The sequence below is a fragment of the Ambystoma mexicanum genome, chromosome 1p, assembly GCF_040938575.1.
Source record: "Ambystoma mexicanum isolate Mex_15411 chromosome 1p, UKY_AmexF1_1, whole genome shotgun sequence".
NCBI classification, from domain to species: domain Eukaryota; kingdom Metazoa; phylum Chordata; class Amphibia; order Caudata; family Ambystomatidae; genus Ambystoma; species Ambystoma mexicanum.
In genome coordinates this window covers 267,866,114-267,888,666 of record NC_090921.1, presented here as the reverse complement: position 1 = coordinate 267,888,666, position 22,553 = coordinate 267,866,114, and the positions used below count along the sequence as shown (strand labels likewise).

At 46.1% G+C, this 22,553-nt stretch overlaps 1 protein-coding gene across 1 annotated transcript in view; it reads left to right on the top strand.

Annotated features, from left to right (window-relative positions):
* Positions 1-22,553, top strand: part of PELP1 (proline, glutamate and leucine rich protein 1) — a 1,000,849-nt gene that overhangs the window by 417,958 nt on the left and 560,338 nt on the right. The window contains exon 10 of the mRNA XM_069646587.1: positions 13,511-13,599. Within this exon, the coding sequence (XP_069502688.1) occupies positions 13,511-13,599 (89 nt within the window). The remainder of the gene's footprint in view (positions 1-13,510; positions 13,600-22,553) is intronic.

Here is a 22,553-nt window from a genome sequence, read left to right as displayed (position 1 = left end):
TGGCTAAGGACGTGAAGCTTTGCGGGCGACATGAAGTCCAGACTGTTGGATATGCCGTTTGACGGCCATAACCTTTATGGAGCTGAGGCTAATGACAACCTTCCAGAAGGTTGGCATCCAAGGCGACTGCTTAGTCTTTGGGGCTAGCAGATGTAGTCTTGTGGACAGGGTTTTTCACCCCCCCCCCCCGGGGTGCTGTGGTTTGTCTGTCCTGGGAAGAGGGCGAGAGGGAAGGCTGCCCAGCGCGGGGTGTTGCAACGGCTGCTATCCCCTCCTCTGCCGAGGGTGCCAAACCTCAGTGTCCTGCTTTGCCACTCGTCGACAAGGGCGGGGGTTTTCTATGTTCAGTCTGGAATTGTCAGATCATGTCCGATGCTTGGCCCTTGCAGGTCATTCAGAAGGGATATTGCAATGCGTTACTTTGGGGCTCCGGCACCCTGGTCCTCCAACCATTAGTTTGTACTGTGGTGAGGTCAGTCCGCTGTTGTTGAAAAGCGAGGTCGAACTGGTCAAGCGCGCTCCGATTGAGTGAATGGGTGGTACCCTACCTATTGTCTGGTGCCAAAGTAAGGCAGGGGCCCGCGCCCCATCCTGGATATGTGGCTGCTAAACCTATTTCTATGCAAGGCCAAGTTCAAGATGATTACTCTAGCCCAGATTCTACAAGTCCTTCATCTGCAGGACTGGTTGGTTTCCTTAGACCATAAGGATGCCTACTGCTGTATGCCAATTTCATCTAAAGCACACCAAGTACCTGAGGTTTGTGGTGGATCAACACCATTACCAATGCAAGGTCCTGCCATACAGGCTTTATTTGCCTCCCCGGATCTTCCCAAAGCTGCTAACAGTGGTGGTGCTCGCTTCGTGAGAGGGGGCATTCATTTCTTTCACCTACCTGGATGAGAGGCTCATCCAAACTCTCCCAAGATCTAGTGTCGGAGCGTCTACTCTGCACATGTACTCTATTGCAAAGCCTGGACTTTAACCTGAACTTCAAAAAGTCTGTCATCCCAGTCCAACTGATTTATCAGTGCGAGTATCGCGTTGCGAGCATCTTTTGGATGGTCAATGTCTTCCAGTCCCAAGGACAAGTCCCGGCATAGGTCTTCTGCGCTTTCTGGACCTCATTGCCTCCTGCATTCTAGTGGTGCCAGAGGTGATTCTGCGCAGGAGATGAAGTGCCTTCTCTGTTGCCATGGTCGCAGCGTCAGGGCCACATGTCGGACCCATTGTGGGTCTTGTATCCGGTGGCTCAGGATATTGCGTGTGCGGTCGTGCAAGACATCTTGCAGAAGGGAGTGTTTTGCCAACTTTGGCCCCAGGTGACAGTGGTCATGGATGCACATGATTGGTTCTGGTGCTCACCTGTCGAGCCTCCAAGTGAGCGGCTGTCGTCTCCCTTGAAACTCTAACACATCATTTTGCTGGAGCTGATGGCGGTCAGGCTGTCCCTGGCCACTTTCCTCCCCTCTGTGCAGCGCAAAACTGTGCTGATCCTGACAGACAACACAGTGACCATGTACTACCTCAACAAATGAGCTGGCGTGAGGTCCTTACCTCTGTGCAGAGAAACAATGCGACTGTGGTCTTGGCCTCTGGAGAAAATTATCTCTCTAATAGCGGCTCATCTGGCCGTACGAGAGAATGTCACAGCAGATGCTTTGAGCAGACAGACTTGGCCTCCCACGAGTGGGAGCTCCATCAGGAAGTCCTGGAGGAGATTCTTTTCGGTGGGGGAACTCCTCAAGTGGACCTCTTCTGTTCCACTATCAACAAGAAGTCGGAGTTGTGCTGCTCCAGGACATTTCTCATTGGGGAGCTCTGGGGAATGCAATGACAGGTGGACTTTGAACCTCCTTTGCGTTCCCTCCTGTTGGGCAAGCTTTGGAGCAGTACCCTTTGGGTGCACTACAACAACTTTGGCCTTCTGGCACTAGGAACCCAACCTTTGGTATAAGTCTGTACTACACAGGTTGGTAGCGTGATTGAGCAGCCAGTCCTATCTCAAGAGGGGGTCAATGTGAGCAGTAGGGGAGTTAGAGATTCACAGTGACATCCAAAGAAACATTTATGCTCCAGGTTTCTTGATTATTAAATTATTAATTTGTCAGTTTGAATAAGCCTTCTTCAGAAGGGAGCAATATAATTGCAACACACAAATACCTCCAAAATACACACTTAGTTTCTCTAAATCAGCAAATACCCATTTGAGATGGCACAGACACTTTCTACACCCTCAGTTGACTGAAATAGCTAGGACACTGTTAGGCAGAAATCTGTGCAGTTCCCTTAGGGACCACTGCAACACATTTAAGACTACAGGTGTTGGCAGTAAACCCAATTGGTAGCAGTCTGTACCACCCAGATTTACCTGGTAGCTGTGGCTGAGCATATAGACTTCTCTCAAGAGGAGTTGGGCAGTATATAGAGTATACACATTAGGTACAAAAATACAGTAGCACAAGCTAACACTGACCAGAGCTTGGGTATAAAAGTATATAATTATTTATTTAAAAACACACTTGTAAAAAATACACTGGCACTAATATGTCAAGCAAATTCAAACAGTCATTAGAAATATATACACCTCCCTGATTAATTATTCGACAAGACTTGGGAGAAGAACACCATTTATCAATACAGGGGTGAGCGCTTAACCAAGATGGCACTCCCATAATTATTTTTTAAAGAGCGAGGGAAAAGGCAGAATTAGGAAAGCACACAATACCAACACTTTTAAAAGAACCACAACAAGTCAGGAAAAGCAGAGTCTACTGTAGAGCAAGAAAGTTCATAGGCCAGGCCCACTCTTGGAGAGAGCAAGGCGGAATGTGCCCAAGATCACACAGTTGAAGTACACTTTAAAAGTCTTTGCAGATAGTTAAAAAGAAGTTGGATCAGTTCAGAAAAGTTAGTTAACAGGTCCCAGGTCACCCCAGGATAGAGAGTCAAGGATTTACGGGACACCTTGAACAGTCTGTTGCAAGGGAGACCAGGCGGGACACAGTACCTGAAATGGTGAGAAAGCTCCAGCGGAGGCAGTTGTTTCTGGCACCGGGTGCAAGTCGGTGCTTCGTCCAGGGGAAGAGAAGGTCTCGACGTGGAGGAAAGCTGGAGGTCGTTGCACTGCCAGGGAAGAAACCAGCCGCAGAGTTTCTCGGTTAAAAGGTACTACCCTTTTACTCATGGTAGTGGTGAAGTGTGGCTATCTGGCCGCCGGTGTGCTTGGCACGGGCGATTCGACCACGAGACGATCCAGGAAGGCGAAAAGAGGGCGAACTGGTTAACCCCACCAGTTCAAAGGAAGAAGACTCTCCAGGATGAAGATCTTCTCTGTCGTCGGGAAGTGGTGAGGCGGTTCAGCAGGGCTCCACCGGTGGTGTCCGTTGCAGGTCGGCTCAGCTTCTCCCTCTTCGGATTCATTAGGTCCTGTGGCGACTTCTCAAGTTCCAGTCCCCAAATCCCTGCTTTTATGCAGAAAACCCCCATTCACCAGTCCTAGCTGTCACTCAAACATGCTAAGTGGTGAGCCGGGCGGCTCACCACTGGGCCAATCACACGAGGCAATTCAGTCCAAGGTGCCTATTCTCCTCTCCCACACATCCTGTAGACCCAGATAGAGTGGCACCACTTTTGGAGGCTTCTGTGTAGAAGCCCGCCAAAAGTGGAACAAAGGGCTCGACTTGGGTTGGAGTTAGAGGCGAACACAAACGCCATTTTAAAACAGAGTCCTGGTGAAAAGACCCAACCGGGAAATAAATATTAAATAAATAATCTGGCGGTATCTTTAACATTGCACCAAAAAAAAGTGGTGTGTTTAAAATGAATTGGAAAATCCCATAGGAAATATTCTGGTGAAATATTTTGCGTGGTAACCACTGCCACCAGCCAGAAACTCGACGAGGGGGGACTGCACAGTGCCCCCTCGAAAAACAGACCCAGGGGCAATCGAATTACCCCTACCAGTACTTCCACAATATGATGGTTTGTACTGGTTCTGTTCACAATTTAAGACTAGTAAAGTCAATGGTGACTTTACATGCCCTGGGAGACGGTAGTCAGTGCCAGGGTATGGAGTCTGTTTGGGGGGTCACTATGACACCCCTGTGTTACTGCACTGAGGGTGCTGTGTAACGCACATCCTAAAAACACATGAAGCCCTATGGAGTAAAAGACCCCATAGCCCATAAAACACATTACAAAGTCAAAGGACATTCTCAAATCATGCCCAAGAGTGTGAGAAAGAGTCTCACTCTTAGCAGGAGAAGAAAATAAACCCCAAAAATCCAGCAAAGCTGCTGGGGGACTCACTAGGTTTGGGAAATTAGCCTATACAGAGAATTCTCCCTAACAACTGTGGACATTAATATATCACTATTGCATTTAGAGCAATACTGAGATGAGTGTCAAAGGGTTATTAGAATAAAATAAGAGATCACACAAATATTCTGAAGCAGGTAACTACTTTGGGACACCCCACTGCAAAGTAAGTTACCCCCTTCCTGGAAGGAAGACCAAACACAAAGTCGAAGGGGAGAATAGTCATTCAGGGATCCAGGCCAATGTCAATTGCGCAAAAGTCTAGGTGAACTGGTAGGTAAACATCTTCCATAATGTTTTAGAAGTCTTTGTGGAATAGAAGAAATCAAAGTAGGGCCACAAGCTGCTAGGCTTTTGAGGTAAATAAGGTGTTGGCAACTCTACAGAAGCAGCCACGACAAGTCACAATTGAGAACAAGTGAGGCTACACAACAAGAGGTATGTTCTCTTAGACTGTACACTACTTTTCGCTAGAAGAAATGTTTCCAGCTGGCTTCTGTTCCTGTGCAGCTCTGCAGATCCTGGGTTCCTGGGCCTCAGTCGTAGGGACAAGAGGGAGGACGTCTGGAGGACTCCTGCGCTGCAATGGGACGGTCAGCAGCAGCAAAGGGCAATCTTCAATTCAGCTCCTCGTGCCTATAGCAAATAGCTCCACCGCAGTGCTTGGCTGTCAAGATGGACTTTTAGTGCATCTTGGGTCCTGCACTCTGTTGAGGTGGCTTGGGCCTGGTCAGTCCTGCTTCCTGGGAGTATGGAGGATCTTCCTGGAGCTCCTGGCCAACATAAAGCGATTCACTGCAATCTGGAGTTCCTCTCCCTGGCACTTGGGTACCTGCAGCAGCAAGGAAGTACAGCCAGCTCTGAGAGGATGTCCAGACGAGTTCACTTTGGAGTTGATTGGTTCTACCAGCTCAAGGATAGAAGTCGCCCTTGCAGGGCTTCTGTAGTTGAGGCGAATTCAGAGCTTCAGCACAGCAGCAGGGCTTCACCGTGCAAACCAACGGTCCAGGAGTTGCAGCAAGTCGACTCTGCCTTCCATGCAGGTTTCTCCCATTCATTCCAGCCTAGCTGCCAGTCAAACGGCAGGGTGACTGTCCTTGCTGGACTGCCAGCCGGTCAATCACCTTTGGATGCATTCATGTAACGAAGGGGATTAAGCATAGGGAGTTTCGGGCACCTCCCTCACTTCCTGACCCTGCCAGGCACTCTGGAGCCAGAGGCAGGCTTCACTCATGAATCCCATCAAAGAAAAAATGGAACAAAGGGACCAAACCTGGTTTGTCACGCAGAGTAATCTCAAGAAGGACCTTTCCACAAAGAAATGGCGAAAAAAAGACCAGGGCCATTTTGATAAAAATGGCAACCTTGGATGCTTTACTGCAGCTGCGAACGCAGCCAGCGGTAAAAGCACACCACGGTAGTTAAAAGTAGACCACTGCTACCAGCGATTCGAGGAAAGGGTAACATCAAAATGTTACATGAGAAACTAGACAAAGGGGATACTAAGTAACCCCTTCACCACCCTATTGTAAGATAGTGTAGTGTATGCTGGGTCTAGAAAGTTGACTTCCCTGTGCCACTGCACTGAAGGTGCTGCGTGTCGCAATGTAAAAGATGTCTAAACACTTGTGTATAGGCGCGTTACAAATGCCATATTATATCATATGGCATTTGTCAGTCTCCACAACCAAAAGAAAGTGTTCAAATCATAGAAAAAATACATGAGAGAGTGGGAAAAGGGTCTCGCTCTCTCCAGGCAAATAATTCTCAAAATCCAGCAAAGGTGCTGGGGGTCTCTAAGGTAGAGTGGAATTGGCACATTTCTGAGAATTCTCCCCAACATCTCTGATCCCTGGTAATCTGCTGGTTCTCAGGAGATTGTGCCTGTTTGGGACTATGATGATCCTGATTACCCCATACTGGGAACCTGGTATCCGTAGTTGCTGGACATTGCCATCTGCTCTCCCTAGCGCCTTCTGAGGAGAGTCGACTTGCTGTCCCATTCGTAGTGTCGGGTCCTCTACCCAAACTTCAGCAGACTAGATGTTCATGTTTGGCTACTGAGGCTGAGATACAAGGCCTGCTTCGAAATCAATGTATGCCGATAGGTGGCATACATTTTTGATCTGGTGCCGGGAGACGGGCCCGGATCCTTTATCCTGTCCCCTATCCCCTGTGTTGGATTCTCTGCTTTCTTTGGCAAGAGGGATTTGGAGATTGGCACTCTAAAGGGGTACCTCGCCATTCTTTCGGTTTCCAAGAGGTCCCGGAACAGTTCTTGTTCTTCACATTCACCAATGTTGTTCCGTTTCTGAGGGCTTTGTGTAACCAGTACACTAACACCCCCCGCCCCCCGCCCACCACCAACCCATCGCCAGTTTGTGGTGCCAACGTGGGATTTAAATTTGGTTTTAATGTAAATGGGGCAAGCCTCTTCCTCTGTCCCCTAGATAGGCAGTACAGCAGCGCAATCCAGGGACAGAACACCACTGTGGGGACAGCTAGCATAGGTTGGAGGGTTTAGTAGGCTATCAATTAGCATTTTCTCTACTTCAGCAGGAAAATGCACAGGCATTTTGTGTGTGTAAAACGTTTGGGAGTAGTACAGGGGGGAAAAAAAACGTTCTTTGGTCCTCCTTATGTGAACTCTTGGCAAAGGAGTCGTCCCTGGTAGGACAATCCCAAGATGGAAGCAGCAGTGGGGAGGAGAGTATGAATCTTCCATGACGGACACTGGGAGGCCAGCGAAGGAGGCTGGCTGGAAGGAAAGCGAGAACTTGAGGCAAGGTATCCCAACACTCGTCTCTCTTGGTTTTACTGGACTTACTGGCTGCTTTGGACACTGGGTCCTACGCTCCTATGCCCTTCTCTTTCGGGTTTTTGCTTTCTGTTTTTATAATGGTTTTGCTCATACATATCTAACTTAACATGCGCCGTATCTTGGGCTTGCTCTTCCTCTGATACTTTACTTCTTCATGGTTTTTCTCAAGTTTCTGTACGAGGACCCTTTCTTTTTTCTTTCTACACATTGCTTCTTGCTGCTATTATTTTGCCCTTCAGGATATCACATTATTTCGAATGGATTGTGTCCTCCCACGTATTCCCCATCTTTGACATGTAAAGTCCACCTTCAGCTGCTTCGGACCTTTTTTTCCGGCAGAGGGCGCTGTGCAGCAATGGCATTGAGCCGATGCCCCTCGAGGGCCTCTGTCGAAGGTGATGTTGTCAAAGAGTATACATAGCTTGTGCAGCGCCCGTTGGTCTCCGTGTTAGCACATGCTTCGAGTGAAATTCGGCGCACCTCTTCTGTGACGTACGTTACGTGAAAATCTTTGAAAAATCATCAAATAGGTCTTCGTTTTCGTCAACGCCAAATACCTGCTTTAGGAAATGCAGAGATTGTGGCTCAAAAATGTCACTTACTTACCTGCATCACATCTGCCTGTGGTGCCTCAGGGAGAGACACGATACTACCAAGTGTCTGTCGATGACAGGAAAGGCCTTGAAGGAACGGAAGTGGAATCTCAAGGTAGGAAAATTCCCCAAAAAGTTTCGCTCTGACCAGCAATGCGTCAAAAATTGTCTTTTGAAAGGGGAGATTCTCCCCTTTCCAAAGACACAATTTTTTTCAAAAATCCATGGTGGTCTAGTGGGCCCCCCAGGGCCCCAAACCCCCAAACCCCCTCCCGCCTGCCCCCTTCCTTCGATATTTTATTATTTATTTTTTTCTCATCACCCCTGGGGGCAGATGCTCACTGCCCCCAGGGGTTTCCTTAGCTGTGGTGCCATGCTTTGGGGGTTTGGGGGAGAGGGGGCCGCTTACCAAGTAAGCAGCCCCCATCTGCCAAAACAGATCCCTGCTGCTCTAGTGGCCATTGCTTTGCAGGGATCGCACAAAACAGAGTGCCTGAAAGGACGAGGTATCACTTCCTTGGGAACAGGGAGGGAATCCCAAGGACGAGATACCTCGTCCTTGGCACTAATAAGGTTAATATAATTTATACTTCAATAAAATGGCAAACTTTGAAAAATGATCAAACTGTTGTTCTCCTCACATTGCTGACCCATCACACAGGGCTATGACCAAACAGACCCTGTCCAGGTGGATCGTTATCTGCATCTCTGTACGCTGCGGTCTGGCTGGGAAGGATGTGCCTAAGGGTCTCCGGGCTGAATCTACTACCAGGGGAGTGGCTGCCACCTCTGTCCTGCAGGGTGGAGGCCTGTCATGGACATTTGCCAAGCAGCAATTTAGCATCTTTCAACATGTTTGCTAAGCCTTACTGCTTGGGTTGACATGTCTTGGGTAGAATTTCATTGTTGTGCAATATTCTGCTCACTTGTGAGTCCCCCAGCACTTTTTTGACCAGTTATCCTGAGTGAGCTGGGACCCTTGTATCCCATTTTCCACCTCTCCCGTAACTTTCTATTTACAGTAACAAGTTAATCTGTTGCTGGTGGCAGTGGATATTTTTGACCCAATTGTCGTGAAACTGCCTGCTGGCTGCTGTTGCAGTTGTGTTAAGGGACACATGGGCCACCATTGGATCTAAAATGGTGCCAGTCCTTCTTTTTTTTTTGCCAACTCTTGATGACTTGTCCTTTCTTGAGCCTTTTTCTACCGTGCTCAGTGGGGGAGGACTTGATGTTTTTTTTTTTCTTGGGCGCACTTCTTGCGAATGCCCGCCAAGGCTATGAGTGCTTCAAAGGACAGGAAGTGGGGGAGGTGACAAACTTCCCTTGTGTGTGTCCTGCCGTTTGGCTGCCTGGATCCAGTTCATACTGGGAGGCTGACAGTCTTTCTGGACAAATCCGCCCCCAGATTTGCATGTATGGTTTGAATGGTGATTTGATGTTCCAGCTTTTTTTCCTGCATAACAGCCAGGGTCCTGGAGCAGCAAGAGTCGACCCATGGAACGAAGAATTTGAGGTAGGTTGTCACAAGCCACCACCAGTGTCCGCCAAGGACTGTTGACCACTCCAACGCCAGCCACCTCTTCTGACGACTTCCTCCCTTGGACTGGTGGGATCAACCAGTCCCAAGAGAATCTGAATTTTGAGCCGTCCCTTGAAGAGCTGCAACCATCCTGGGCTACAATTTCTCAATACCCTGGGACCGGGACCAATTTGGCTTGCACTATCTCCTGAAGCATGGTTTCGGCTGGAACTTTGTGGGCATCCTCCTGGACCTCCACTGACTCTTTCCTGCTCTGTGACGTTGTCTCTTCTAAGTTGGGGACCGAGAAACTGAGGTTTGCCGTGTGACAACAGTCGATGAACCAAAGTCTGTGTCGTGTCCAAACAAGCCAGTATCGTGAAGATAATCTGCACTGTGTCCCATCAAAGAAGCTGACTGTCTGCTCCAGCCAAAAGTTCCTCCTTTAACCTCCAGGTGAAGAACCAAACAGGAGTGGTTGTCTCCTCACCTGGGGACCTGCTGGGTGGCACTTTCTATTTTTTTCTTCAAGAAAAGATACTCTCTCGCTCCTAGGTACTCACCTGGGTGCTTGCTATGTTGAATCACCCCCCCCCCCCCCCCCCTCTGAGTTTTCTGAGACACATTGCGGTGGAAAACCCAATTCTCCCAGGCCTAAGGACACTGCTCCTTTGATCTACAATCCTTCACGGGGTCTACCTGACTTCTCCAAACTGCCTTTTAACTAAAGATTTTACTTACCTGCAACACAGAAGAAAGCCAGTATATTTGACAGCATCTGCCTTCCTTTTTGTCGCCCAGGAGCCCTGGTTCCCCAGTTCCTCCTATGACTTAAACTTATCCCCAAATAGGGTTGGACTTAAAGTACAGGCTGCTTAAAAGTACTTAACAATCTATGTGTTGGGTTACTTAATGTTGGTTATAAAAATTGATTTACTACTCTACTTACCTGCATTCATCTAAAGTCTACTATTGCTTAAATATCGTACAGTATAAACGTTAATAAGTTTACTTACCTGGGATTCTAATATTGTTAGTTGCCTTAGTATTTATAATAACTATTTTTTTTATAAATGTACTGTGTACAGTTGTACTATAACACAAAAGATCAAGACCCACAAGTGATAGACCGAATTGATTAGATTAACTTCTAATCACGCAACTTCACTCTTTGATGAATAGTTTTCTTTTTTCAAAATAAATTACCATCATTCTGTGAAAATTAAACATTAGAAAAACATCTTCATGTCCGACACTTGTTTTAGCCAGAACATATGAGCCCTTCACTGCGGCCCTTTGATGCTCCAGCCCTATTCAGCACACAAGTGGGTGCTGTACTATGCCCCACTCTTTACAATCTTTTGTACTCTTAGCTATCTCAACTATTGAGCTCTGGACCTCAGATTCTGTGATTTGTCATGCTCAGGTTCTGTATCACTTGTGGGTCTTGATCTTTTGTGTTATAGTTCCGTTATTACCTTGGTGGTGATTGTACCAGGTACCCTTATATAGGAGACTGTGTATGTGTGTGCCCTGAGGTCTTTGTACTTACCTACAGCCCTGCTACTACCTAGACTAAACCGGTCTGCTCAGCCATAGCTACCAAACCTTTTGGGTAGTTTAGGCCAAACTTTTAGAGCCCTGTACACCTAAGTGGACTTAAGTATAACTCCCTAACCTATTGCCTGCCACCATGCCCGTTTTGGTTGGGCAGTCCTACAGAGTTTTCTGGTTCAGATCTGTGTCATTGCTTCCTCCCTCCTCCAGATTAAGTACTGCTTTGGGAATGTATCATAGATGTGGAATCAGTGGGGGGGGGAATGAGTCGTTAGTACAAATTACATAACCTCACGGTAATGTTATTTGTGATGGACGTTCCTCCCACTGATTCCTCATCGCCCTTCCTACCTGCTGCTCTTCGGTTTTGCAGGCCATCATCGCAGTGCTAGAGAAAAATTGTGGAACTGAGGTCCCGGAGCGTAGTGTCGCTATGTATTAACTGGCCCCAACTTCCTATCTGGCGCGGGCCGCATATAGGTGCGCTGGGATAGGGAATAACGTAGATGAGTAACCAGTGGGAGGAACGTTTATCATAAAATTACCCAGAGCTAAGTAATTTGTGACCCAAGTCACCCAATATGTTCTTGAGGCATAAAAAATAGTTGTATTTTTATACAGTGACTGGCTACGCTGATTTGTGTTTATTCTTTTTGAACTCTAAGGCCCTATGCCACACTAATTCACTCCTGAGACTAAGTCTTGACTGCTCTTCCATGTGCCTTGATTGGGTTTTGGCTAAACTCTGACTCCCTGCTCACTATTACTTGGTGACCTCCTAAAATCTTTCCCCAGGGTTGATTTTAGAAATCCTTAACTGTATTACTATCCATTGGAACAATGTCTCTGCATTTCTGTGATGTCTTGAAGGGCCTGCACTGCTGAAGTCTGCATCTTTTCCTCTTTTGGCGGTCTTCTTGAAGCTGACTGAGACCGTCTGGAGAGAAATGCGACCCGCTCCCATGCCGAAAATTGACCCCTGCGGCTGCTGGGCTTCCCTCAGTCGAACCAAGGACAGAAGATTGTGTATTGCTTGGAGACCTCCAGTGTAGTGTACTTCCACACTGCGTTCTATGACCCCTGACTTGGGTCACAATTGCTAAGTCTTTGGTCTCAAGTCGCTAGACCTCCCCTAAACTCACTGGTCCATTCCTCCGAGGTCAGGGTCTTCTTTGTAGACTTGCCCATCCTGTTGTCAACCAAAACCTTCTCTCCTGCTGCTACAGTGTTGTCATGTCTTCATTGGGATGTCCAGTTGGATGTCACTCTACTCACCAGTGTTATTTTTCGTTCTTTGGTGGCTGTAGACGTTGTGTTGAGCTAGCCCACCCAGAAGTACATGGTGCCCTTCCCTGCTTGTGATGCCACCACTCACATCTGAAATCTCTAGTCCTGGAGAGTGGTGGATAAACGTCTTTGACTGGACTGCCTCAGTTTCGTCCAAACTGATCAGAAAACCACATTTTTAATACGATCATATATCCACATTGATGCATTGATTCCTGTGGGCCCATAGACTCAACACTGGCACTTTGGGGTAATTGTTTTGGAGGTCTGTGAGACTTGTGTAAACATTTCTTGGTCCTACAAGACCACTTTCTGTTTGGTTACCATATTCTTAAAGGTTATTTTACCTTTGCCTATCTGTATGATTTGTAGCTATTTCCTAGCGCCAAGAAACCATGCATGTGGTAACAGTGCATGGTATAAGAACCTTATAACATAACATTTCCCAACTTTATTCTAAAGAATATATTTTTACAGTTAAAATTTCCGAAACGTCTTTGTGGTAATCCAGTGTTTACTGTACCTTTTTTTAAATGTGCTTGCGTCATCTTGAGAGTTGTCTAGAATTCTCTGTCCAAGTGACCATTTTACGACTTGAATAGGTTGGAAATAAAAATGAATCTCATTGTAAACCAAGAAGCTTGGCATATTTAGCCCTAGAACTAGTCAAAAGATTTCGTGCCTCCTAAATACCACCACAAAACATAGGACCATATTGCTTTTTTGTGCTATGTTTTAATATGACACCCCTAGCTCAATAGTGAAAACTGAGACAGAAAAATCCAGAAAGGCCTGTCACTGCCCAAAATAACCATACTTTTTGCAATTCTTGATACAAACACTATTTACATTTGAAAACACATTTTCAGTCTTAAAACAATATATATTGGAATTGAACAAGCATATATACCTTGCATTGTGCCCTTTACCGAATGTACAATACAAACATATGCAGAGTTAAATACAAAATCAGGGTTTTTTACTCGCAAAAAAGATCAACAATCGCAACCATTAGAACCGAGTGAGAGACCCATGTCTGTAAAACATACAGTAATTTTATATAAACAATCTGTCTCTTCCACAATGTTATTGCATACTTCATTTTGTATTCAGTATTATTGGTTTTGTGTGATTTTATAAATGTTGGGTGCACCGAAGATTGAAAAAAGGTTTACAATAAGGGCTTTCCTTGAGGAATTTACTACAGTTAACATAGAAGAACGTGTGGAGTTGTGCAATAAACCTATTTTGATGGTGTGTTCCAAAGGGGCTAGTAGTTGAGCTGTCTTTAATATCCAGTGTATCATTGGCTTTAAGTGTCTTTAATAGCCCTGGTGTTCCAACCACCATTGAGACTTTTTAATTCAATATGTGACTTGTATGGTTATGGTTCTTCTTTCTCCTTTGCAGAGCTGGCTTGGAGATGGGCCACTGAAGATGCTCCTCCTTCCAGCAATTCACATGGAGGTGCTGGACATGCTGTCTGCTCTCATTCTGGCGTAAGTAAATGTACCCATCAGTACTTCCTATTTTCTCACAGTTAATGTTCAAACAATACAGGTACCCATCCATGCTTAAGGGACCATCTCCAATACAGTTCTACTGGGCAAATGTACAGAGGTTTGTTCAACAATCGGCCTTTTGTTATCCTGCACCTTTTTAACAGAATGTTGGGTGTGCACTCTGCCCATCTTCAGTTCTATTCTTGGGAATATCAGAAGATTAACGCGTAACACATACTGCCTCAGTATCATGCTTGCAGAGGTACAGTGGCCAGGCTTGCTTGTAGCAGGCCCAGTTAAACCCATTTACTGCGGTAACTGGGTTTAAGTTTATATTCAGTCGCCTTAATAAAGCAATGTAGCACAAAACGTGGTGTTATACTAACATTTACACTTCACCATAGTTTTGGGTGGGAGACACTTGGGTTTTAGATTAGCTTTTGTTGCTTGTGCTGTTCCTTTACTTGCTCTTTGGTCCTTCACTTCCAGGGCCTGCGTGACTCGGAGCAAGAGTTCAATGGGTGTGGGCAGCAGTCTGTTTGATATGGTGTGGTGCATCCTCCTGCTGAGGAAATTCTGCTATTCTCTCAATCTGCCTTAGCAATACAACCAATTATCCTGACATTTTAGGACACATCTGCCTCCTCCCCTTTACAGAACTGTAGTCCACCTTACAGGACATAGGGCTGACATGCACCTGTGCTACGACAAATCATTCACCCTCCCCCCTGCTTCCCCTATGATTATTTCCCACCCCATTTATCTTCCCCTTTCTGATTCTCCTCCAAGAGGGGGTTCACCACTAGTCCGTGACCATTTGATAATTGCTCCCGCTAGTCTCACAGCCGCCAGATCAAATGTTTTATAGGGGGGCATATCATCTCATGTAAATGTGTGCCCAAAGAAGCACTGTACTTTCCTCCTTCCCCACGCTTAATACCATTTCATTTGATTAGCCATAGTGCTATTATTTTTTAAATGTTCAGTGCGGGCCCATTTTTGATGTAATTGCATACAGGCATCTTGTTAACTATATGGTTAGTTGGGATGATTATGGCTTCCTAAGTATATTATTAAATGATAACCGGAAGAAGCCTTCGTTTGACATGTCATTTGAGCATGTTTTCTCCCCAAAATGTAACTGTGTAAAAACCCTACACATCAGTCTTAAGGGAGGATGCATAAATCGGTAACTAAAGATGACTGGAGCCACTGTAAGGCTTGTACTGAGTCAATTCTTGGGCCAAGTGCCCTTGTTCTTTGTCTGCTCAACAAGGAAGGGGCTGGCTTATCAGCTATCCCACAGTGCTGTGCTATTGCCCTGTGTTTGTTCAATGTTTACATCTGAACACTTGCATACACTTTAAACTGGAATCATACCAAACTTTCTAATATTTGGATGTTATGCAAGAAAGAGGGCAGGGTGGTTAGTGAGGGAATAGTGATAGGATGGGTCCAGAACCAGGAAAAACTGGGGCTGTCTTTTGGCTTGCAGAAGGTTGGTTGCATGAACTGGCTTATTGTATCCATACTGGTAAGGTCGAATGCCTGGGTTGTTTCGATGCGACTGTTTTGTAGGAAGGTGTCTGTGTATTTTATGTGTAGATTGAATGGTATTTCGGGTTGTGTGCACTGGCTTGTTGTATCCGTATGGGTAAGGTCCAGTATCCAGATTTGCTGTTGTAAGCTTGTTTTGGGTGTGTATAGGCTGGCTAGCCCAGTGGGCATGTATAGTGTTTGGTGTCATTTTGGGGGGAGCAGGAGTGGGGTGGTTAGTACATTCGCTACTATCGAAGTTGTTCTGTGTGGCTAAGCTACACAATTCTGTTTAGTGATCTGCATGATTAATTTCACAATCTAAGTTTGCTGCATGGCTAATCTTCACAGTTCCGTCTAGATGTGATGCAGGCTAGTATTCACAGGTACGTCTAGGTGCGAGAAAGGCTAGTGTTTACAAATATGTCTGGACTAACTAGCGCAGTTAGAGCACAGTTCATCTAGAAGTAAAAGATTGGTAACATAGTACAGCTAGGTCTGATACAAGGCTAGGCAATACAGTTCACCTAGAGGTGGGATGCTAACTCGGTGCATCTATATGAGGGGTGCAGTTGTATTATTTTATTGTGCATTTGGAAGGCTATATGAAAGTGGGTACATACAGGCTGTAAAATATTTGTTAGTGTGGGGAATATATAAGAGAGGTGGGTCAGTTTAGTGGGGTGCAGTGATTGCTGTGCCCCCTGTCCCACCACACTTACCATGTCTGTTGCTGCTGGTTGACAGCTGCAGGCTTCCTGCTTCTCTGGCATACACCATCTGGAGATGTTTCGGCTGGAGCTGTCCTTTGCAGGAGGGGCTGCCCGGTCAGCAGGTTGGCCAGAGTGCCTGACATACAAGGACCCCTCTGGCCAATCAGCGAGTGGGGGGGGCGGAAACCGATGAAGGGGAAGGAAGTGACGCGGGGAGGCGGACTAAAGCGCACAGTGGGACACACTTTTCTTTTAAGTTGTGGCACTCATTTTACTTTTTAAAGTTACTGTGGCCATGGTGGGGGTCACGGGGCAGTGCCACCAACGAGCACCAATGTTACTTTTTAAATTTAGTTTTGGGCCTGGTGGAGGTCGTAAGGGTGCAGCCGTGCTCACATCCAACGTCTATTCATCTTCCCAAGGAACGACTGCGTAATGTAGAATGTCACCTTTTTGCCCATCTTGTAAGTGCCCTTCACTTTGTTGCTTCATTTTCATTTATTCATAGACTATTTTTCCCAAGTGGGTTCAATCCAGATTTCACTGGGGACTGAACTCTGTATGTCATCCTTTCGGGACCCTTATGGCCTCCAAAGATGTAGGGGTTTCCGCCAAGTGTACCCTAATCTCCTTGGGCAAGAAACCTTGCACAAGTTCTCGGTGGAGGCAGTGTACTATACAATGGGGGCTGCCCAAGATGTGGCCATTATGACCCACAGGAAGCCTTTTTTCTGTCCTTTAGGTTCCTCTAAGGAGTCTGTACATGTTTGAAAAGCAGTATCCAGGCAACTGCGATTTGATTCCCTTTGTGATATTGGGCAGATACTATGAATGACAACGTAGCGCCATTTCTGATGTGAGCTCTGCCAGGAGTTCTCAAACGGATTAGTGTACGTTTGATGTGGGTGAGAATGTCTGGGGTTCGCATGGCATCCACATCCCCTGTGTTTGTTGGTGGAGATGGTGGCAAATTGTGTGTGATGACCAGCACTGGGTTACAGATATGATCAGATTCTGGGCGTGAGTTTGACAGACTAGTTTGGTCATGCCGCAGCGAGCTATTGCAATACTGTTGGAGAGAAATTACATACTGTCACATTAATTCTGGTCGATTGTGAACAAAGGCTGTCCTTGGTGCATAGCACCGGCATGTGAGTTCGGCAGAAGAGGTCAGTCGTGCCGCAGTCAGGGGCCAGTTGGAAAGTTCGGAGTGTGACCTAACGATAAAATTGACTCGGGCAGTTGGCAATACAAGCGCCCTAACAAGACAACAAGGGTCTGTAGAAGGGTCTGCGTGCTCATCCCGGTCTGCGTCCCCGTCATCCTCTGACGCCTCACCTTCACGTCTGGTGGGAGTAAATGGCAAAGATTGTCTTAACTCAAATCTGGATACCTACACATTGCAGATTCAGAATATTATGGCAGCCCGAATTATCTCTTAGGCACCGTTTATGAAGTGATATGAAACAATAAATGATAACTATAAAGATCAAGCCATGCTGTTGGCAATGATGCATTCTAAGGTGATCTATACTGAAGGTTTCATTACTGTCCTGCAAAGCAGAACAGAGCGTGAGGCAGAGAAGACCAATGACTTCCGAAATAGAATTCTAGCCCACATAGACAGGATGGAAGAGAAATCGACCAGAGTCCACAAAGTGGCTCAAAATGGTACTTGAAGCAGGCCTCATGAAAAGTCCTCTTACCAAGATGACTCTCAGTGCTTCCCGGGAGAGGAGTGAAACGACTGAGTCATCAGGAAGTGTGGAGAACGTTGGTCACTGCACCCCTTACATGTTTTGGGAACACTGGTATGGCTAAAGGAATGGAGCAAATCAATGAAGGGACACAACGCCAGGAACAGGACGATCTAGGAAATGATTAGGAGGGGCGAGTTCCCTGAGCGAGTGACGGAGGATTCAGTACAAGAGATCATGGTGTTGAAGGATGATATAAATGCCCAACCACACCACCAGGAAGAGGAGCAAGTGTTGGCTGGCAAAGTATGTCCAATTTATAGCAGAAGAAATAACAAATTGGCGAAAAAACAACAAATGCAATAAAGATCAAGTGCAAAAGAAAATGAAGGACATACCCAAAGGGAAATGATTAAAGGAAATTCCTTCGCAACCTAGCCCTACCAAAATCTGAACTGGCGCTAGCAAATGGCGAGCAGGAGGAGCCTAAAAACATCCAATAAACTCAACTTAAGGTGGTTACAAACTTAAAGCAAGGCCGTGACCTGAGGATGGAAGAAATAAATGAAGAGTCAAAACACTGAAGAGGATCTACTGACTATATCACTGTATACTGATATGGACACTTGGAATGTAGATCAAGCCCAAGAATATCAAGAGCTGAGCTATGGACAGGAAAGCTTGTGTATTGAAAGGCCTGATACTGAGAACGCTCGGAGCAAGTATATTTGTTTTGCCTGTTGAGCCAGCAGTTATTCTTGACATTAGCTTAGAAAAGACAGATGATAGACAACAAACATAAGAGAGTTGAGGAGGAAGCGAGGAATCCGCCTTCTAAACCAGCTAAAAGGAAAAACCCAAAATTGAAGGGGTGGAACAGGCAGGATTATTGCTTGCCGTCAGACTATTGTCAGTGGATGATGGTTTAATCTTGAATAGGAGTAACGTGTTGAGATTATTGCACCATATCCCAAGGTTGTGGACAGTTGAAACCAGGAGTGATTAAACATGTTGAGTTCTTGATTTAGAGAGACGTGGATCGAGTGGCAATCCACTTAGTCTAATCTCATCAAGACTTTATTATTGAAAGCAACCATTAATCTATTACAGTTGGGTTTTGATTTAAGAGGCGTCAAGGGAATGGGTTGAGCTTTTTGGAAAAGAGGTGGTAACAGGAAGGGGAATAAGTGGGTGATTGGGGGGGTGGGGAAAGAGGACCTTGGATGGATCAGCCCAACGTTGAGTGGGGATGTAGAAATAGATATAAGGGAAAAGTGTGGCCAGAATTCAAGGTTGGAGAAAAGGGTCAGCTAAAAGTAACCTTTACTAGTACTGAAGAATCTGAGAGGAGAGATATTGAGGAGTTTAAAGGAAGTGCTAAAGAATGTAAAAGAGGGTCTTGGATGGCAGAAGCGTCGGTAATGCAAAAAAGTAACTAATTAATCCAGCTGAAGTGAAGGACCGAGTGAATTGACTCATGGAATCCATCTTTTTAATAAAGAGGAGATTATATTTGATGCATTTAATATTGCATGCCTACAAGAAACCTGGTTACATTTCAAGCCATCACTGAACGGATTCAGTTTCTTTCTTAATCCAACAAAAAAAGGTGCAAAAGGGTTTGAAGAAAATGCTCGTGGTGGATGCTCCGCGATGTTTCAGCTCTGGACCCTACCTTTTGGATTCCTTGGTCTGATGACGAACGCCAGGACAATGGACGGAATATTTCAGCAGCAGTCTCCTGGGAGGACCTCTGGCATGGCCTTCATAAACTTCTCTGGTCACTCTGTAGTTTTGGCACCTTTTCTGCAGCCCCAACAAAGGACACGATTTGCCTGGTCAGTCTTCATTGGTTCCTGCAGTCCCCCACTTGAATGAGGGGTCTGGACAAGTTAGATTGTGTCTCTGGGGTGTCGTTGAGGGCTCAATTTTACTTGACGGATTCGGCCTTTCCACGACAATGCACTCATAATGGGCAGCAGGTCTCCTGATATTGGGGTTCCGCAGCTCTGGAAACTCACAGGACCTCTTTAGATGGCTCAGATTAAAGTGCTTATTGGGACTGGTTGTGCCCACCAGTCAAATGGAAGGAGTCATCCTCTTCGTAGTGTCGCACAGAAAAAGGAGTCGGGACAGCAGTGGTTGCTTCACGGCGTTGCAAAGGGTCTGCAGGCGTTTCTGGTCGTCTTCGTCGGTTCCTTCAGCTTTCAGTGGTCGACTTGCTTTTCAGTCCAGGAGCCTCGCCTTTTATCCAGTTCCAGCACTCACTCCTCTGCAGTTTACAGAAATAGGCGTTTGGCTGTCCAATTAGGCAGCCAGATACCGAGTGGGAGCTGGACCCATTTAGACACACTGGCAGACAAAGGACAGGGGGGGTGGAAGACTCCTCCCCCACTTCCTGACTGGCGAGATATTCTGGAACCTAGGGAAGGACACACAAAGGGTTCTGGTAAAGGCAAAACACACTCATGCCCCCCCTCCAAGAATGGTAGAAGAGCTGACAAAGAACAACCACGCTAGTAACGGCGAAAAAAGAAAGCAGCTCTCAAGTTAGTACTTGGGTGCCCCTATTGTGCACCACAGACGCTTTGGACAAAGCCTGCGGTAGAAAAATCACACAATAGCATGTAGGACCAGTCCACTGCCACCAGCCATAACTAGGGGATTGCATATGTGACTAAAAGGTCACCAGAGCAGAGAGAAGGGTGGATGCTAGGTATACATTTGGTACTCCACATAAGGTGGTGTGTACAAATCTCTCAGACTATAAAGTTTTAGGAGAGCTGCTTAGTATAAGAACTGTAGTTACTCTAGGATAAAGAAAAGCGTGTCAAAGGAGGATCCCCAGGGTCCCCAGCAACAGTGCCCATCTGGAGCTGTGTGTTGCAATAGTAAAATACAGATGCCTTTAAGAGTTATGGAGGGAAATGGACTTCATAGGAAAGGCAATTTACAAAGAATAGAGTTCCAAAAGACAGAGCCCTTAAGAATGAGTGCGTGGAAAAAGGCTCCCCTCACTTAGGATTTCAGAAAAGGGTCCAGAAGTCCAGCAAAAAGTGCTGGGGGTCTTACTAGGAGAGGGTATGAAGCATAAACATTATACATCTCCCTTACACTTTTAATTAGCAAAGGTTTCATTTATTTTATCTTGGTGTAAGAAGTCTATGTATGGTACTTTTTATAATGGGCCCGGCACTGTAAGACCTTTGTTTGAATTAAAGACGGTGTCATTCATTTAGTTTCCTTGTTAGAAGCTTGTGAAAGTTCTTTGTAACGTACACAGCACTCTGATACTTTCGATAACATGCCTCTCGTGCACACAACCACTCCAATACAAAGCATACTTATTAGTTCAAAGATTAATGAGGATTTCAGTTGGGGACCTTCGACAACGTGCTTTCTGCACGTGACCACTCCGATGCATAGTAATCCTCTGCTGAACTACAAACACTCGCTCACCAGGTTTCCTTTCGCATAGAAACTCGCAGGTTGCGTCTTTCTGCATTTCCACAGCACAAACTTCTCAGCCTTTGGTCCTCCACTTCAGGACTCCTTCTTCTGTCACCGCCTGATACCAGGAGAATGAGCAATGTGAGCGCCATGAAAAGGACAGCCTCGAGGCACGGCTCCACTTCGAATGTTCGCTCGGTTCCATGGAGCCCCAGCACCCGGGCTGCACTCCTGTGAACTGTTAATGTGCTGCATGTACACAGATTCCCGCTGCCTTTTCTGGCCTCTCTGCTGCAGCTCCCTCAATACCATGGCTTCTCTGGATTCACCCTCTCTTGCTCCGCTTCCTCTTGCACCTAGATTTGGCCTTTTATACACCTTGTTAGGCAAAGTTTTCTTGCAGTACCCTCTGGGACCACTACACACAACTATGACTACAGGTGTAAGCAAAACCAACCTTTGGTATAAGTATGTACCATATAGATTTTGGTAGCGAGCTGAGCAGCCAGGCTTATCTCAAGAGGGAATGTGAGCTGTAAGGATGTTACACACAGGTCTACAATCGCAAGTATTCAGATAGACCCTTAAACTCAAGGTTTCTTGGTAAAATGCTTATTAATCTATTACACAGTCAGAAAAGATTCATTAAAAGGAGGCAATCAGTATATCACAAAAATATACTACAGTACTTCACACTATCCGGTTCTGCGACATTTAAACTACTATGAAGGAGGAGCAAAATGGAATTCACAGCATTTGAAGTAGGAGCAAAAAGGAATAAGTTAATAAAACAAATATTAGTTACTCTTAAACAGTGCAAATAGTTTTCGTTCACCAGAGGAGTTGATTCAATGCAATAGGTAAACCAAAGTCAATTCGCTAGAGTCTTGTATAGAAAAACGGTTCTGGAAGTTAAACGGAAAAGTAGTTCATAGAAGAAAGATTCATAGGTTGGGTCACAAGCTGACTAGGCCTGCAAGTTGGCAATGTTTCACACACCTTCGCAGTGAGAGGCAAGTTCTCTCGGTCGGGTTTTCACAGTACCTTATATTGAAGAAAAAGATGCAGTTGAAGATTTTTGTTCCTGGCAGTTCCTGCAGATCTCGCTGTTCCTGAGCCCTAGTCGTGGGGACAAGAGGGAGGACGTTGGGGGACTTCTACACTGCACAGGGACTGGTCACAAAGCTGGCAAATCTTCAATTCCGGTAGCTGTAGTCAAGCACACAAACTGGTGTCCTCCCTGGTTACTCGGTTTCCTGCAGCACACTGAGGGAAAATACAACCAGCTCCGAGAATGGTGTCCTGATTGGTCCCACCAACTCAAAGGGAGAAGCCGTCCTTGAAGGGCTTCTCTGTCGAGGTGAACTTGGCGATTCGGACCTGTAGCAGAGCTTCACCGGGCAAACCAACGGTCCAGGAGTTGCAGCAGCTGTCCTCTTCGAGCTCTTCTTGGGTTCTTTCGTTCCAGTGGTCGACTCTGCCTTCAAAGCCAAAAGACTTACATTTTATCCAGTTCCCTCCCATTCATTCCAGCCTAGCTGCCACTCACCCAGCA